Here is a 16,715-nt window from a genome sequence, read left to right on the forward strand (position 1 = left end):
TAGTAGTATTCAATTGTTTCCATTAAATCAGCATCTTATACGATCAATGAGCACTGACCACTCACATTTTCCTTTTAAGTGAGTAAGGGCTTGTTCTCATTGACTGAACTCTAGCTGAACTGAACTGAGTTGAGCTGAACTTATTAATTAGTGATTTTTAACTACGGATTAGTGATCTTTGATTATTTATTATTATACATATGTGTATATACAAATATACATATAAAAATATTTAAGAAAAATATACTATATAATTAAAATATTTATGAATAATATATTAAAAACATGAAACCTAAAACATTTTAAAAACATATACTATTTAATTAAAAAAATAAAATATTATTATGACAAAAGAACACAAGACACTTTGTAAAAAATTATCACAATTTAAAAAAAAAAAAAAAAAAAAAAAAAAAAAAAAAAAAAAAAAAAGAAGAAGCTGGAACGAAATTAAACAAAGCCAACCCCCCCCCCCCCCAATTGTATACCACTCTCTTTATTATTCTAATTAATACAATGTTATTATTAATTATTATTATTATTATTAATTATTATTATTATTATTGTCATTGTTGTAATAAGAGCTTAAAAGAATAAAATTTGGCTTTATATCATTAGCAATATCATTAGATATAAACTGAACTCAACTGAGCTGAACTGAACTGAAAATAAACGTATGAGAACAGACCCTAACTACGAGTAACATTTTATGATAAAACAAACAAACTAATTAGTAAGAGGGTGGTATAAAGGAGTAACTTTATACTCCGTAACTTCTAAATAAAGGGATGAAGAAAAAATAAACGATATAGGTACTACTAAGGGTCTCTTCACTTCAGCTTCAGTTCAGTTCAGTTCAGCTCTTAATTTCTTTCACTCATAAAATATTCATTTTAGTTGTATTCAGTTCAGTTCAGCTCCAATTAGTTCAGAAAATGTGAACAAGCCCTAAGTTGTGGTAGTAGAATAATATTGTGTATGATAATGATTTTAACTCTACTCAAGAATAAAGATGACTATAGTAGTATACTTTTAAAGGAAAAAGCTACTCTATATAAGAAGTTAAAAGTGGAAATAATAGACATTAAACAAACATTTATTACACCGACTTAATGGTAAATTGTCGATAGATTCCCAACTTAATAATAAAAAAAAAATCTTAAATACTTATAAGAGTTGCATATATCATTACCCTACTTCTAAAGCCTATAGTTATACTATTACGCTGTGAAATTGCCTCACTGATATCGTAATTGATACTTCGTATTATAAATGGTTGATCTAAAATAATTTCAATGGTACACTAATTTTCGAAATCTAAAGTAGCATAATGTGAGCCAATTATCTTTTACTGTAGTACAATTAAAACCATTAAGCTCTTGTTATGCAACAAAACTTACACAGTGTTATCCCTTTATAACCCCTCTTGAAAAAGAAGAAGCGAAAGTCATGAAAATCAATTAATTGCAACACCTTGAGAAAAACGGGATCTTTCGTCTTTGAAGAAGCTTCCAAGTCGTTTTCTTCTGACTAAGCATTATGTTGTTCAATTCATCCATCCACTTTGTAAAACAAAACTATTTCTTGGTTACAAAGGCATGAATATGAATGCATGATGCTCATGTCATCTTCATATGTCATACTATACCTCCGGACGCTGCATTTAATTTATGGATCTCCTAAAGTCATCGCCCAATATTTAATTAAGGGGCCTAGTTTATCTTTGTAATAAACAAAAATCATTTATGTAGCAGTATTTCTGTAAATAACAAACTCAACAAAATATGTCAGTTAGCTTGACATTTTCGTAAATAAATCAATATTATATGTGGGACCTGTTTTTAATAAAAGTTAGTTGATTTATTTATAAAAATGTTACTCCGTAGTCCGTACTAGATAAACACTTTTTTTTGTTTTAATAATGAAGATGAACTTGTTTATTCTCTATCAAATCAAATAGTCAAATAGACCATTCATATAATCATGTTATTGTACTTCCTAATTTTCCTGTATCTTACTTTTCAAAATAAATAAATAAAATAAAATAAAAAATCATGTTATTCATGAGTTTATGATCCCTTTTTTCAACTTTTGGACTCTTCATTATCATGTGATCAACTCTAGTTCATTAATTTTGTTTTAAATTAGATGATTCATTAGTCGTTACCACCTATAATAAATGGTTTATTTGTAGTCAAAATTCTAGATGCTGGTATGTCACGCCTCACGCTAACAATTTCACTAGGTAGTTGAAAATCAATTCATGAAAAAATTAGTTGCACAACTAAACTCTTACAATTGATTTTACTACAAATAGTAAGTGTTTGCCAAACAACACTTAGGGCCTGTTCTCTTCCGTTGAAATTCAGTTCAGTTCAGTTCAGTTCAGTTCACTTCAGTTCAGTTCAGCTCAGTTCAGTTCAGTTCAGTTCACTTCAGTTCAACTCTTATGTCTAATGATATTGCTAATGATATAAAGCCAAATTTCATTCTTTTAAGCTCTTATTACAACGACGCAACAAATAATAATAATAATAATTATTATTATTATTATTATTATTATCAATAAATAATAATAATAATAACAATAATACTAATAATAATAATCAATAATTAATTATAATAATAATAATAATAACAATAATTAATATTAATAATAATAATAATAATAATAATAATATCGATACAATTCATTGTTCAAATGGTTCTATTTTTTTGATACACATTTCTATTGTTAATCTTATTGAGAAAATTAGAGTACTACACAACTTAAACTAATTTTCATAGTCAGTTAGTTCTTCGTCTTCTTCTTGTCCACCAAGCTCCTCCATTACCTCGGCATTCCTCTGAACTGACTCCCATATCTGATCAGTTATTTCTTGTCGGACAATATCCATAGCTGCTTTTCTGCTAGGATCGTACATAGTATGATCTTCTCTTCGCTCCATGACTTCAACTAGGTGCGTGAATGGAATCCCTAGTATATGTGTTTAAAATATTTAGAGGTTTCAAGTTTTTAATATATTTTCCATAAATTTATAATTATATTATAAATTTTATAATTATGTCATATGAAATAGTACATTTGTATATACACATAGGTATAGTAATATATAATCAAAGACCACTAATCCGTAGTTAAAAATCACTAATTAATAAGTTCAGTTCAGTTCACTTCAGCTCAGTTCACTTCAGCTCAGTTCAGTTGATTTCAGTCAATCAGAATAGGCCCTTAAACTAGTTATTAAACACACACTTTGTAATAACCAACACCACGTATTTTGATTGTAAAAAAAATAAAATAAAACATGTATTTACAACTGGGAATTTGGTTCCAAATAAATCATGACTTTAGCTAGCACATACGAGTATTACTATACAAGTTTTGAGTTAATTAGAGTTTTCAAATTAATATTTGGTATAATAATATTTGAACTCAAAACTAATACTCCGTATAAAGTACGGAGTAATAAATAAATATGATAAATTATACAATTATAGTCGTCAATTGTCATTGATGACACAAATGGTTAAAACAAATAAACTTTGACAAAACTATATAACTATAATTACATTGATTTGATTTCTCCTACTTCCCAACTACAAAAATGAAAAAAAGGGAAATTTCTTTAGAAGTAACATTGATCAATATAGGTAGCGTATTTCATGCCCAAATAGAATTATTCAAATAAGGAAAGCAATAAAGTCAAAATCATGAATGTCATTTATAAATAAAATTACCATTAATTATTTTGTTTAAAAGGAAAAGAAAAAAGAGAATTTAGGTGGGGTGGTAAGTTACCAATATGGCAGATTGGCAATACATCCTTAAAAAAAATAATAAAAAAACATTTAGGGTTGAACAAATCTAATTTCCTGACTATGTTCATTCTTTACTGCTTCTAACAAAAATATATATATATATATGTTTATTCTATACTGTTGACCAGTTGTTAAGTCTTCAATTGTTGGCTTTCATGGAACTTTCCTGTGCTAGTTTTCTTTTCTTTTTGTTTTTTATTAAGTCAAGAAATTTTTCATTATTGGAAAAGGCAAAAATGACTCTAATTGTACTCGAAATTAGCACAATTTCTATGTTACTTCTAGAGTAACATGCACAAGGTACTCCAAGTTTGTAAAATTTATGTTATTTTGATGTGAACTTTTTATTATTTTAATTTACATGTATATTATTTTGAAATAAGTACATGTTATTTTTTACTTACATGTTTATATATATATATATATATATATATATATATATATATATATATATATATATATATATATATATATATATATATATATATATATATAACATGTGTGTTTTATACTTGCTTGCTGTGTTTTTATACATGTTGAAATAAATAAGTAAATAACATATTACTTTAGGATGTGTTCAATTCACTTAATTTTTACTTATCTGAACTTATTATCTTTTATTACAACTTATTTTAGTTATAGATTAAACTTGGTAGCCCTATTAACCCTTATTACAACTTATCTAAACTTATTTTTCCTGAACTTATCTTATGAACTTATTAACCCTTATCTAAATTTATTAACCTGGAAATAAGTGGAAATAAGATGAACAGAATTGGGCCTTAGTAAAATAACACAAGGTTTAAGCAAAATAACATAAAGTTTAGGTAAAATAACTCAATTATAATTAGTAAGGAGTATCATGATGCAGGAGTATATAATACTAACTCCGAAATTAGATGATTTGAAATTAATCTATATCGAAATTTCGTTATCGGACATAATCTAATCCGAAAGAATATTTTGAGTAGGAGTTGCTACAGGTGCTACTCTGTATTAATGAATATTCAAAAATGGAGATAATAATCATGTAATCAAGATTCAAGACCTCTATTAGAAAAATTACACAAAAATTTTAATATATAGCCGGGGTATACATTGCGTATGTGCAGTTGTGCACTCAACTACTTAAGAATAGTGCTTTAGTCATTTAAAATGAGCAAAAAAATATTAAATGAGTAAAAATTGTTGTTGCGTATCCAATTGTATACTAGCTCCGATTTTTTTTAATTGCAACTTTGAAATATTTTATATCTCACAAATAATATCCTAAAATTGTAACTAAAAAAAATCGAAGGTAGTATAATTTTTTAAACTTACGATATATGACAATGAGGAGTGAGGAACATATGAGTATGTGACATGTTATAATCTAAGAGTGATATTTTCATATTTATTTAAAATTGTACTCCGTAAAAAACACGAACCCATTAAAAGAAATACAAAATACTTACAAAAAGTTTGGTGTTGTGAAAAAAAATTGCGCATTAAACATTTCAACTTTGATATTAGGTTACGTTTGAGCCTCGAGTGTCTAAACAACACATATTACTCCACACTTAGATCTGGCAAACGAGTCGTTTGGGTCAGGTACGGCCAGATTGGGTCAATTTTGAGTCCATCAATATTCGGGTTGGTTTAGGTCATTTCGGGTTTTAAATCAGTTTCGGATCAATGGTAATTCGGGTCGAGATGGGTATTGGATCAACACTTCGGGTCGGTTGAGTTTGGTTCAGCTCGGTTTATTTTGGGTAGGGTCAGTCTTCGAGTCCAATTATCAGGTCAAGTTTGGGTCGGGTTAATCGTTGTTTATGTCGATGTAAAAATTTGACCAATAATATATTATAATTACCCATAAGTATGTATAACAATTGAATATTAATAATATATTCATTAGACAATTCCAACGGTACTATATACACAAGATTGTATTGTTTCATATATATATAATCACTATCATTGATTAATTGGTCAAAAATTCAAATTAGATAAAGTGAATAGTCAAACAAATTCAATGTAATACTTAAAAGAAAAAGCTATGAGTAATAGTAATAATAACAATGATAAGTGTTCCTAATCAAATGACAAATAGAACTCTTTATGAATTATGAGTACTAACGCACATTTCAACAATACTATACATACAATACTATGATATTTAATTAAGGTTATATTTGATAAGTGTTTATTTGGATAAAGTAATTAAGCCCTAAATCAGTTAGGTCATTTTGAGTATTTGTTAATTTTGGGTTGGGTCATTTCGAGTATAGTTCGGGTCACTTATGGTTTCGGGGCCGTTCGGGTCAAAATCAAGTCGGGTCACTTTGAATCAATTCCGGGTCGGGTTATTTCAGGTCGAGTTAATTTGGATTGGGACAATTCGGGTATCGGGTCAAGTTCGGGTCAACTTCGGATTGGGTATGAGACTATGGGTCGACTTTGCGTTCGGGTCACAAATCGGGTCATTCGGGTTGGGTTAGGTATGATCCTTCGCTTTATTTTTTAAATAATAAAGTAAAATAAAATTAAAGAAATAGTTGTATAATTAACCGATTAAAGAAAATTTTTAAAGGGTATAAAAAGGAGTAATAAAAAGGCCAATATACAATGTCTTGTCAACCTCCAGTTTTGACCATGTAAAAACAAACGGTCGTGTAGCCAGCTCAGACTCTGGGTCCCACTTTTTTCCGGAAAAACCTTTTTATCTTCTGTGGGTCCCACATTTTCCCACGTTTGATTAAGGGGTGTGATTCGGACACGTGGCTAAATCGAGAACGTCGAATAGATTCTATTCAACTGTCACCGACGTTGATCACCATTCAACAGCTGTCAAAGAAAGGGACGTGTATGGCCCCACCATTCCAACGTGGACACGTCAGTTTGACATGGTCACACGTGTCATTACGCGCCTCAGCCACGGTGACACGTGTCTGTCGTTTTCTCCGTTTTTGGTGGGACCTTAGTTCGTTTCAACGGTTTCTCTTTCCGTTTTGTTGGTAGTTAGTGTATTTTCTTTATTTTTAGAGGTGGTTAATGGTTACTACGTGTTCCGTACGAAACATTAATACAAGTGGTGAAATACTACTGTATTTTTTATTTTATTTTTTTTTTGACAGGGTGAAATACTATTGTTATGTACTACGTAGTAAGTTTAAAATTAATTAGTGCAAGATTAGCCCTATTAAATCTTAAGATTTTAATTCATTGTCACATCAGATTTTATATTAAATTTAATTATTTTTTTAATTGTTAAGACTTATTAAGACTCAATTAGATTTATCTCTTCATTCTTTAGACTTATTTTAGATTTCTTTAAAATATTTATTATTTTTTTTTTCCTTTTAACATATACTTCCTCTGTTTTTTAATACTTGTAACACTTTTCTGAAATGGAAATATCACAATAATTGCAACACACTATAAATAGAAAGTTATATAAGAGAAAATATGTACTATTTTCCTTATTTAAAGTACACGATCCACTAAATTACACCCATAACATCCACTCACCTCTTTTTAAAGTATATTATATCATGTGAACCCCACATTTCTTAAATACCGTGAAAAAGTGTGTGTTGCAACTATTAAAAAACGAAGCAAGTATATTTCATTGTTGTTAAATATACTCATGATGATAGGTACATTTTTTTTTTTTGAAACAAGACAGACACATATTTAAGATATAAAAAAAGGTATGATATATATAATTTTATCTTTATAAAAAAAATAAACAACGTACATAAATACATAATTTTTTTTTAAAACAACGTACATACAATTTCGTTTGAAGAAATGTACATAGATTTATTTGTATTTAAAAAATAAAAAAGGTTTTTTTTTTTTTTTTTTTTTTTTTATCAAAACACTGTGTTTTGAGGTATATATAAGGAAAACACTGTGTATAGGGTGTAGAGTTGAGTCTTGAGTTTTCAAGACCCCACTTCAGATTTTTTAAGACTCAGTTTCTTAAATGCATAAAAAAAAAAGTCTTGTCTTAAGACCAAAAACTAAAAACGAAGATGTCATCCTGACTAATCTTGCTCTTAATACTACTCCTTCCATTTCTTACAAAAAATGAAAAAATAAAATAAAATAAAATACTACTCCTTCCATTCCCTTATTTAGTGACCTTTATTTCATTTCTGGGTAGCCAAAATTTATAGTTTGTTTCTATTTAAAATTTTAAATAGGGTTCTTTTTGACAAAATTAGAGAGATTGTTATATACACTCGAGTGCACCGTACACTTGTAAGTATGATATTCTCGTTTATATTTTTTTTTTAAACTTAATTATCAAATGAAGAGCAAAAACTAATCTTGGGTTAGCTGGATGTACGGTACAACCGGGTGTATATAACAAATTTTATACAATTATACTTTTTATGAGTTGTCATCATTTTTCTTTTATTTTTATGTATTTTTTTTTTATATTATTTTCCAACACTTTATCTCTTCTTCTCTTCAATAATTACCAACTACATTTTTGGAATCAACAACTCTCTTAATTCATTTGAAAAAAAATCCAAATAGATCATTAATTAAGGGGTAGAGAGAGTACGTATAATCAATAACAGAATTATTAGTAAGTAGTTAGTCTAAAAACATTGTTACTCCGTAGATCAATACATCCACCACTCATAGTATTTTGTCAATTAATTACAAATTGATTAAAATATTTAGTTAACAAATTGTATTATAGAAATGTTTCGTGGTAAAAATTTAGGCTTGTTTCGTATAATTTTATGTGAACTTATTTTATTATATTTGCATTTATTTTATTTTTAGACTTTATACTCTGTAACCAAATTCCTTAAGTTCGGAGTCGAGGGAGTTTAGAAAAGAAAATAGAAATTGTGACATGCGAATACTCTTTTTGCATGAATGTCATGCAAATTGCCTCATATTATGCTTGTTTGGATCGAATATTCCAAACTTGTACTAATACATTTTTAACATCTTGAAGGTTATAAAAAGCTTTCTTGTTTGATTTTTCATACGCAATGTTAGTTGTCAATATGTCATATCCAAAGTGAAACACGACTATAAATACTAATATGAACATGTAATAGCTAGAGTTACTAAGCTAGTCAATTAGTCATATATATATACTCTTGTCTAAAAGCATAACTTTATGGTAATGGAAAACGAGACAATTAGATAATATAAAAATAAATAAATAAATAATCAACAACAAAACTAAAATAAAATAATTTTTTAAAAATTACTTTATATTAGAGAAATGAGGAACTATATGTGTATCTGTTATGAACTTCCAATTTTCGAGTAGCATGCATGTAAATATATTTGTGTCAATGAACATAAACCCTTAAATCCTTTACTTTTAAGTGTCTTACCCGTAAATATTAGACAAAAAAAAAAAAAAAAAAACCGTAAGGGTTGATCTAGTCGGGGTCTTCTAATTACCACTAAAATATACAATAAAAAATGAAGAGTGACCCTTGAAGCAAAAACAGAAAATATGACAAGAAATAAATGGTGACAAGGCGACACCAACATAAGATCCTACTGCGCTTTAGAAGTATCCCACGAAGAACAATATTTTTATGATATTTAATGTTAATTCCACCCCCTTATTGGAGCCAATTTACATTTATTTGCTGCATGTGTATGTTATTCCCCTAAAACAATGCCACCACAAGTTCACAAGGTTGTCTCCCATTACATACTCTTCAACCATACGACAAAAGTTGGAGAAGATCAAGCTTGGCGAGGTTCAATTCGTTCGACCCCTAGCCTCGTTGTGGGAATCTGCTAGTGGTTAATTGCTCGTCTGCTCTAACCTTCTATTTCACACGTTATAACTTAAGATCTGTTTTGATTTACTGAATTGAACTGAGCTAAATAGAGTTGAAATGAATATTTTATGAGAGAAGGAAATTAGGAGCTGAACTGAACTAATTGGATCTGAACTGAATTGAACTGAAATTAAGCTGAAGAGAACATGCCCTTAGACTCTTAGAGTGTGTTTTTGCAACATCAATTTAATTAGGTCTGATTTCGCCTCATATTTACACTTGATTGATTACATCCAATTAGCCCTGATATGATTAGCCTAAATAGGTTTTTTCTTAAACCGAACAAAACAGGCTCCTTGTTATAATTAGTAAAAGTATACGTTCAATCTTATTTTGACAATAATTGAACCATCTAAAGTAGAAAAAAATATGTACCGTAGTGATTAACATTAAATTAGACGTATAAAAAAGAGTATACGTACTACATACAACATACTTGAATTTGTATTGTGCATATCAACCAAAGCGTAGCCAACTAGCCAAGCATGATGAAGTCAACATCAAGAATTCAAGATCATGACATGCAATCTAAGCTCACCTAATAACTTCCATAGCTCCTAACACACTACCATTAACATAATCGCGGTAAAATAGATCTTTCTAACAAATAAACCATAGCCATCAACTAGTCCAAAATGATACACAACACTCCGTATAAAACTAAACCTATACAAAAAAGAGTGCGCATGTACAATGTACTTATGATCAAGTAGCGTATAATTTATACAACCTCAAATAAATAAAAACGTGTATTTAAAAATACACTTTATATCACATCACATTAGATAATAGTACAAACAAACATACGTAAATAATCTCTGTATTTCAGTTGGTGACTATGGTAGGTGGTTACTAGTATTAAGGAAATTTATTCATTTATTTATTTGTATATATTTTCCCACGAAAACTATATTATAAAAATTAATATTATTAATTAATTACATTAATTAAATTAGAAAATTTCCAAGTAATTGACTTGGTGACCACGACTTCACAACCTTCCAAAAACACTTATATAAACCCATTCCCAAATTAGGATTTTCCTTCTTTTTTTCTTCTCTCTTTCTCTCTCCTATTTTTCTCTCTCCTCTGTACGTCTCCTCTGTATTTTCTGGCTCCTGCTTTCTTCTCGTTCTCTGTGTTTGTCTCTCTAGGGTTCTTTCTCTATTTCTTTTCCTGCAATTTTTCAAACCCCTTTGACTATTAATTTCTTCCATTTATTGTCTACATTGCTCTCATTTCTCTTCCTACCAAGAATTTTCCAAGGTTTGTCCTTTTATTTCTCTGTATTTTGATTTTTCTTGCATTGTTATATCTGATGAAATTTTTAATGGGTTCTTTGATTTTTGATACGGGTATTTATAATTTCTCCAAATTTTTGATTTTTGTTCAAGAACTTTTGATGGGTATTTTGTTTTTTTTGTTCTGGGTAGTTGTTCTTTCTCTGTTTTATTGCTTGATTGTGTGAAAAATGGGGTTTTTTTCAGCTTGAATTTCATATTATGGGTGTGAAATTATGTACATTTTTGGTGGTTTTTTTTTTTTTTTTTTTTTTTTTTTTTTTTTTTTTTACGTTTGTTGAGTTTTAATTTCATAGTTTTTTCAGAAGAGAATGAAATTTAGAAAGGCAAATAGAAAGAAAATGACAACAGATGCACAAATGGGGTTCACCTATGTAAAGATTGGGTCTTTTTTTGTCGAAATATTGAGACTAAAAAACAAGGCAAAACGGCCGTATTGAACAAGGCCCACTTAATGTCTATTTCAGTATTTCTTGGTTTCATTTGATCCCAACTTTTTATGTTTGTTTTTGTTCTTGATTTTTTCCCCTTTTAATTTCTCTCATTTTAGACCACTTGTTTAGAATTGCTAAGGAAAAACCTATGATAGTGACATGGATGAACTATTTCTTCATTCTAAAGACAACTGGTATCTAGTTGCTTTTATAATTTTGGTGCAGCGGGGTCACGAAATTATCTATGATGTAGACGAGATTCGATCTCAGGTTTTGGGTACCTTAGGTCGGTTTGTGGGATTGATGTATGTTAAGGGTTTTTGTTTTTATATAATTGGTCCAGTGTTGCTCTATGGTACAGAATGTTGGGCTTCTAAGAAAGAGCATATTAAAAAGATGGAGGTTACGGAAATGCGCATGTTAAGGTGGATGTGTGGAAACACTTTAAGAGATAGAATCAGAAATGAGGTTATTCGCAAGAAAGTAGGTGTGGCGGGCATTGTAGATAAATTAAGGGAAAATCGTCTGCGTTGGTTTGGACATGTAAGACGGAGACCCGAGGGTGCACCGGTGCGAAGAGTGGAAGAGTGGGACCATGGAGGGATTAAACGAGGAAGAGGGAGACCAAAGATGACTTGGTTGGAAGGAGTGAGGAAGGATATGAAGTGCATGGATTTACGTGAGGATGAAGTTTTGGATCGTAAGGGATGGAGGAGAAAGATTTATGTTGATGACTACACGGAATAATCAAATTTGGTTCATGTTAGCCGACCCCACTTTTGGGATTAAGGCTTTGATTGATTGATTGATTGGTTTTAGTTTGTAGGACCCCTTTCCCCTGCCCTTAAATGGTAGCTAAAATTGTTCCCAAAGGTCACTGATCTTTCACATGAACGAAAGAATGACCTACACTAATACACCACCCTTTACTTTTCTCCTCCTAAAATTCTTAAGGGGGTGTATATGTGATTATGTGGTGTGAATGAATCTTCCCAAATTTTGCATCTTTGATGTACAGTCATGATTCAATTTGGTAGGTCATATTAATGTATACCTAATGTGGGTGTGTTGATAATTGAAGTCTGCCCCGTTAAACATCGATTTTTTTGGGCCATGTTTGTTTGGAAGCATTAGGCTTGTATAGTTACTTGTTACTTGTTTCGTTGTTTGAGTTCGAGGAATGATAAATCAATCTCCGAGATTAGACAAACGCTCCTTTTAACTGTGTTTAGCATAGTTTATTCCTGTTTACTGTTAATATTTGATTGAAATCAAGCTGGCATGGTTTGGTTATAAAAGTGATAGACAATCATTAGTATTATTGGGTGACAGATAAATTTAACAAATCCTTGTTAATTGATGAGTATTATTGATTAGTTATCATTATGGGAAATGTGTGTATTTTTGGGGATATTCATCATGATTTTAACTGTATGTGAGAATGCTAGTTGGACCACGCTAAGGTTGAAGGTCGTTATACTTTTAACTGTATGTTTGAATTGACTGCAGTCAAAGCAGCCATTAAAAATAAACTATAAAGGTTTTTGGAATTCAGGGCATATTTTCCATTGCAAAGTCCTTAATGGTGTGGTCTTTGATTCTATTTCAATGACTATACTATGTAAGAATTTCGCTTTTCATTGTCTCTTTATTTCATTTAGCTTGTATTAAGTGGTATTTGCTGAGACAACTAGTCTTTTCCTTTGAATCCTGATTCTCGTTGCCTCGTGTTCTCACATGTTCTTGTCTCATAGATTGCTTGATTCTGGCCTTTGATGTTGCTATATATATTCATTTGTTGTGATTATTGATTAGTCGTCAATCATGATTGGATGCTTGAGTACAAAGCAGCACGGTGTTTTGTTCTTGAGCTAATTAGTAATATCATTTTGCTTATTGGTCTGATCTTCTTTGGTGTAGATATTTTGAAAAGCTATATTACAAACAAGGTCACATTTCATTGAGCTTACAAGGATATTTTTGAAATGAGGAGGTATGTGACCAAGGACCGACTGCTTATTATATTTCATTGAGCTTTGTTTGATCTGTCAATTTATTTTTCTTAATTTGCTAACTTGATTACAAAATAACCAGTTCCCAGGATTTCTATGCTTGATGGACTGCTTCCCCCCAAACATTGACAAGAAAACTTTGAAGAAGTGGTTTTTCATTGACAAAACAGTTGGATAAAGTGCTTGTTTGTTATCGTACAATTCGATCTTGATTCATAGCCATTTCTCTTCTTGAGATTTGAAGCCTAGCTCATTGAAGTATTGTTTATAGTTTCCCTAACACTGTGACTTCTGCTACGAAACTGGATCCTATGGACCTTAAAACTCCTGTTCTTGCTGATCCTGCACCTATTAAAAAGTCTAGATTGAGTTTGCATTCTAGTCTTATGCCTTACTCACCTCATCCACAACGAGCTCTCTTTGCTAATGGAATGCTCTTGTCAATCCCAAGGAAGAAAACCGGTGTTTTAGATGATGTCCGAGCTGCAGCTTGGCTGGATGCTATGAAATCTTCATCTCCTCCACCTAAGAAATTTCCTTATGATGCTAATCCTGAACAAGATTCATCAGATGATGACGTTGCTTATCGTGCATGGACAGTAAGTAGTTCTCTCTCTTGTTTGATCTCTTGGATTTCGGTATATAACAAGTCCAAGATTACTTTATATTACGTATTGATTTTCTTTCATTTCACAGCTTAATTATCCATCAGCAATCACAACATTTGAGCAAATCACACATTTTGCCAAGGGCAAGAGGCTTGCACTGTTTTTGGACTATGATGGAACCCTTTCACCCATTGTAGATAATCCTGCTATGGCTTTCATGTCTGATGATGTAAGTATTAATTGCTTTAACTATCTGTATTTTAACAATTTAGATTTTTGTCTTTTATTTTCTTTTGTTAGCCCTTCAATTGACTGGCTATGATATTTCCATAGATGCGTTCTGCTGTAAAAGATGTTGCTAAACTATTTCCAACAGCAATTATCAGTGGAAGAAGTCGTGATAAGGTATATTTTTTCACTTGTCCATGTATCTTGCTCAATTAACTTTACTGTGAAAATGTTATCAACCTTCTATTGTTGTTCATACAGGTTTATGACTTTGTTGGATTGACTGAACTATTTTATGCCGGTAGTCACGGGATGGACATTATGAGCCCTGTGAAAGGCTCTGCTGCCTTTAATGGGCACCCTAATTGTGTCAAATTAACTGACAAGCAGGTATTGTATACAAGCTTGTCAGATTACTCGGGGGAAGAAAGATCATTGGGTGAAAATATAGCTGACTACTCTTTTTTACTTCGTTTCTTTTTCTTTAGGGTAAGGAAGCTGTCCTTTTTCAGCCTGCTAGTGAATTTTTGCCTATGATTGAGGAGGTAATGCTACCTTTATTCTTAGTTAATATGTAATGCTATCTTTAAATCATGTTAAAGTTAAAGTCATAATTTAACATTTTTAATAATCATGGTTTTTTCTATATGTATTTTTTTTCCTGAGCAGGTTTATACATCCCTTATTGAGACTACTAAGGAAATTAAGGGTGCAATGGTTGAGGATAACAAGTTTTGTGTTTCTGTTCACTATCGCAATGTAGAAGAAAAGGTAAAACAGTTTTCTCTTAGTGAAATGTACTTGCGTTCCTTGGCTTATTGTTTGTTTACTAGTGCTGATTGTGTTACACTTAAACGTTACAGAACTGGACGACTATTGCTCTTCGTGTCCAAGCTATACTAAAAGATTACCCACGTCTTAAACTGAATCATGGGCGGAAGGTTTTAGAGATCCGTCCTGTGATTGATTGGAACAAGGGAAAAGCTGTTGAATTTTTGCTAGAGTCCCTCGGTGAGGATCTTTTGCTCGGAATTCTTTTCTGATTTTATAATGCAACAGGATTCTATACTTGTATAGGACATTCTCTGCAGTTTTATAACCTGATGTTGGAAACATGTTGCAGGGCTAAGTGACTCTGATGACGTGCTTCCAATATATGTCGGTGATGACAGGACTGATGAGGATGCTTTTAAGGTAAATATGCGCTTAAATTAAATGATGTATAAGCTGTTTTATTAAGTGAACATCCTACTGAATCCACAAAACATTTTCGAGTGCAGTTCCTAAGAGAAGAAAATAGAGGATATGGTATTTTGGTGTCTTCTGTTCCCAAAGAAAGTAATGCATTCTACTCCCTGAAGAACCCATCAGAGGTATTTACCTAATTCTATACATTTTAAATTGAAGCTATGATAAATTTCTCGTAGGGATCGGACTTTAGTCTTAACACCTGATATCAGACTGATCTAATCTCAGGGATTGGTTTCAGAACAGTAATCTTATACTCTTGATATTTTGTGCAGGTTATGGAATTTCTCAAGGCACTTGTGACTTGGAAGTCGAGATCACTCTAGATTAACAACAAACTAGAAAAAGTATATTCTAAGTTCTAACATTACATAAATATGATCAAGCCAAAAAAAGAAAAAAGAACAAATTTTTTTTACCATTACATAAATATATACAGTATGGGAAGGATCAAAGAAGAACTGCAACCAGTTTTGGTGCAAGGTTTGGCGCTTGCAGCGGAAGAAGCTTCGTCATCTTTTCAGTAACAATTTTGTTTGTAAAAAACGTCTGCGATTTTGTAAATCCCTCTTCCTTTGTATATTGCTAGCCCTTGTATTAGAAGCAGTTGATTAAGGTGCTTAATTTTCCATTTAGAGTTTAGTACCTTTGCTTCATTTGTAGGATAGTCAGTTCTTTAATATTGCCTAAAATCCCATATATAGGCCATTATTAGGAGGGTAATTAGGTTGCAAATTCTTTTATTTGTGAAATGTGTATTGTTCACTCTCGGAGAATAAAAATATATATATCTAGGAGGTTTGAGAGAAAGGAGAGTAATTTTTTTGGAAGGGGAAGGAAAAATATTTGTTGTGTCGTCTCTTGGTTTTTTCGGGAGACTCATTTTGTTGGCAAGTTTTATTTTACGGATCTAAATGTTCATTATTAACGTGTGTATGGAACAATCGTTTTGTGTAATTCTATGTGATTGTTAATAATAATATACTGGTATTACTTATTGTTGTATTTGTTGAAATTATCTCCTGAAATTGCTGAAAAGAGAGCATGCACGTCAGCACGTAGATGTATGTATGTGTTTGGCCTCGATTGTTACTACTACTTATTGCTTATCTTTAAGTTTTTAATTCATTTATAACTCAATCATATCTATGTTTTAAAATACGTTGATACTCATTTGAGCTTGAAATGACTAAATAGAAATGAAGGATGCTCATTTGGAATCCAGTAGCTTTACTTTCTCTTTGTA

General features: G+C 30.8%; 1 protein-coding gene across 3 annotated transcripts; it reads left to right on the forward strand.

The window, feature by feature from the left end:
- The first annotated feature begins 10,710 nt into the window (after window positions 1–10,710).
- LOC145562543 (trehalose-phosphate phosphatase A-like) lies at window positions 10,711–16,474 on the forward strand. 3 transcript variants are annotated; one of them, XM_081622852.1, is made up of 12 exons: window positions 10,711–10,904; window positions 13,294–13,366; window positions 13,468–13,984; window positions 14,082–14,222; window positions 14,327–14,398; window positions 14,483–14,611; window positions 14,710–14,766; window positions 14,891–14,992; window positions 15,085–15,232; window positions 15,345–15,415; window positions 15,502–15,594; window positions 15,745–16,474. In XM_081622852.1, exons 3-12 carry the CDS (start codon window positions 13,697–13,699, stop codon window positions 15,793–15,795), a joined length of 1,152 nt encoding a protein of 383 aa, XP_081478978.1. In that variant the 5' UTR covers window positions 10,711–10,904; window positions 13,294–13,366; window positions 13,468–13,696; the 3' UTR covers window positions 15,796–16,474. The 3 variants fall into 3 exon arrangements, with proteins under 3 accessions (XP_081478978.1, XP_081478979.1, XP_081478980.1); XM_081622853.1 differs by lacking the exon at window positions 10,711–10,904 and adding an exon at window positions 11,442–12,406; XM_081622854.1 differs by lacking the exon at window positions 10,711–10,904 and adding an exon at window positions 12,438–12,994.
- Window positions 16,475–16,715: the final 241 nt, after the last annotated feature.

This window comes from Chenopodium album, chromosome 10, assembly GCF_948465745.1.
Source record: "Chenopodium album chromosome 10, dcCheAlbu1.1, whole genome shotgun sequence".
Taxonomy (NCBI): domain Eukaryota; kingdom Viridiplantae; phylum Streptophyta; class Magnoliopsida; order Caryophyllales; family Amaranthaceae; genus Chenopodium; species Chenopodium album.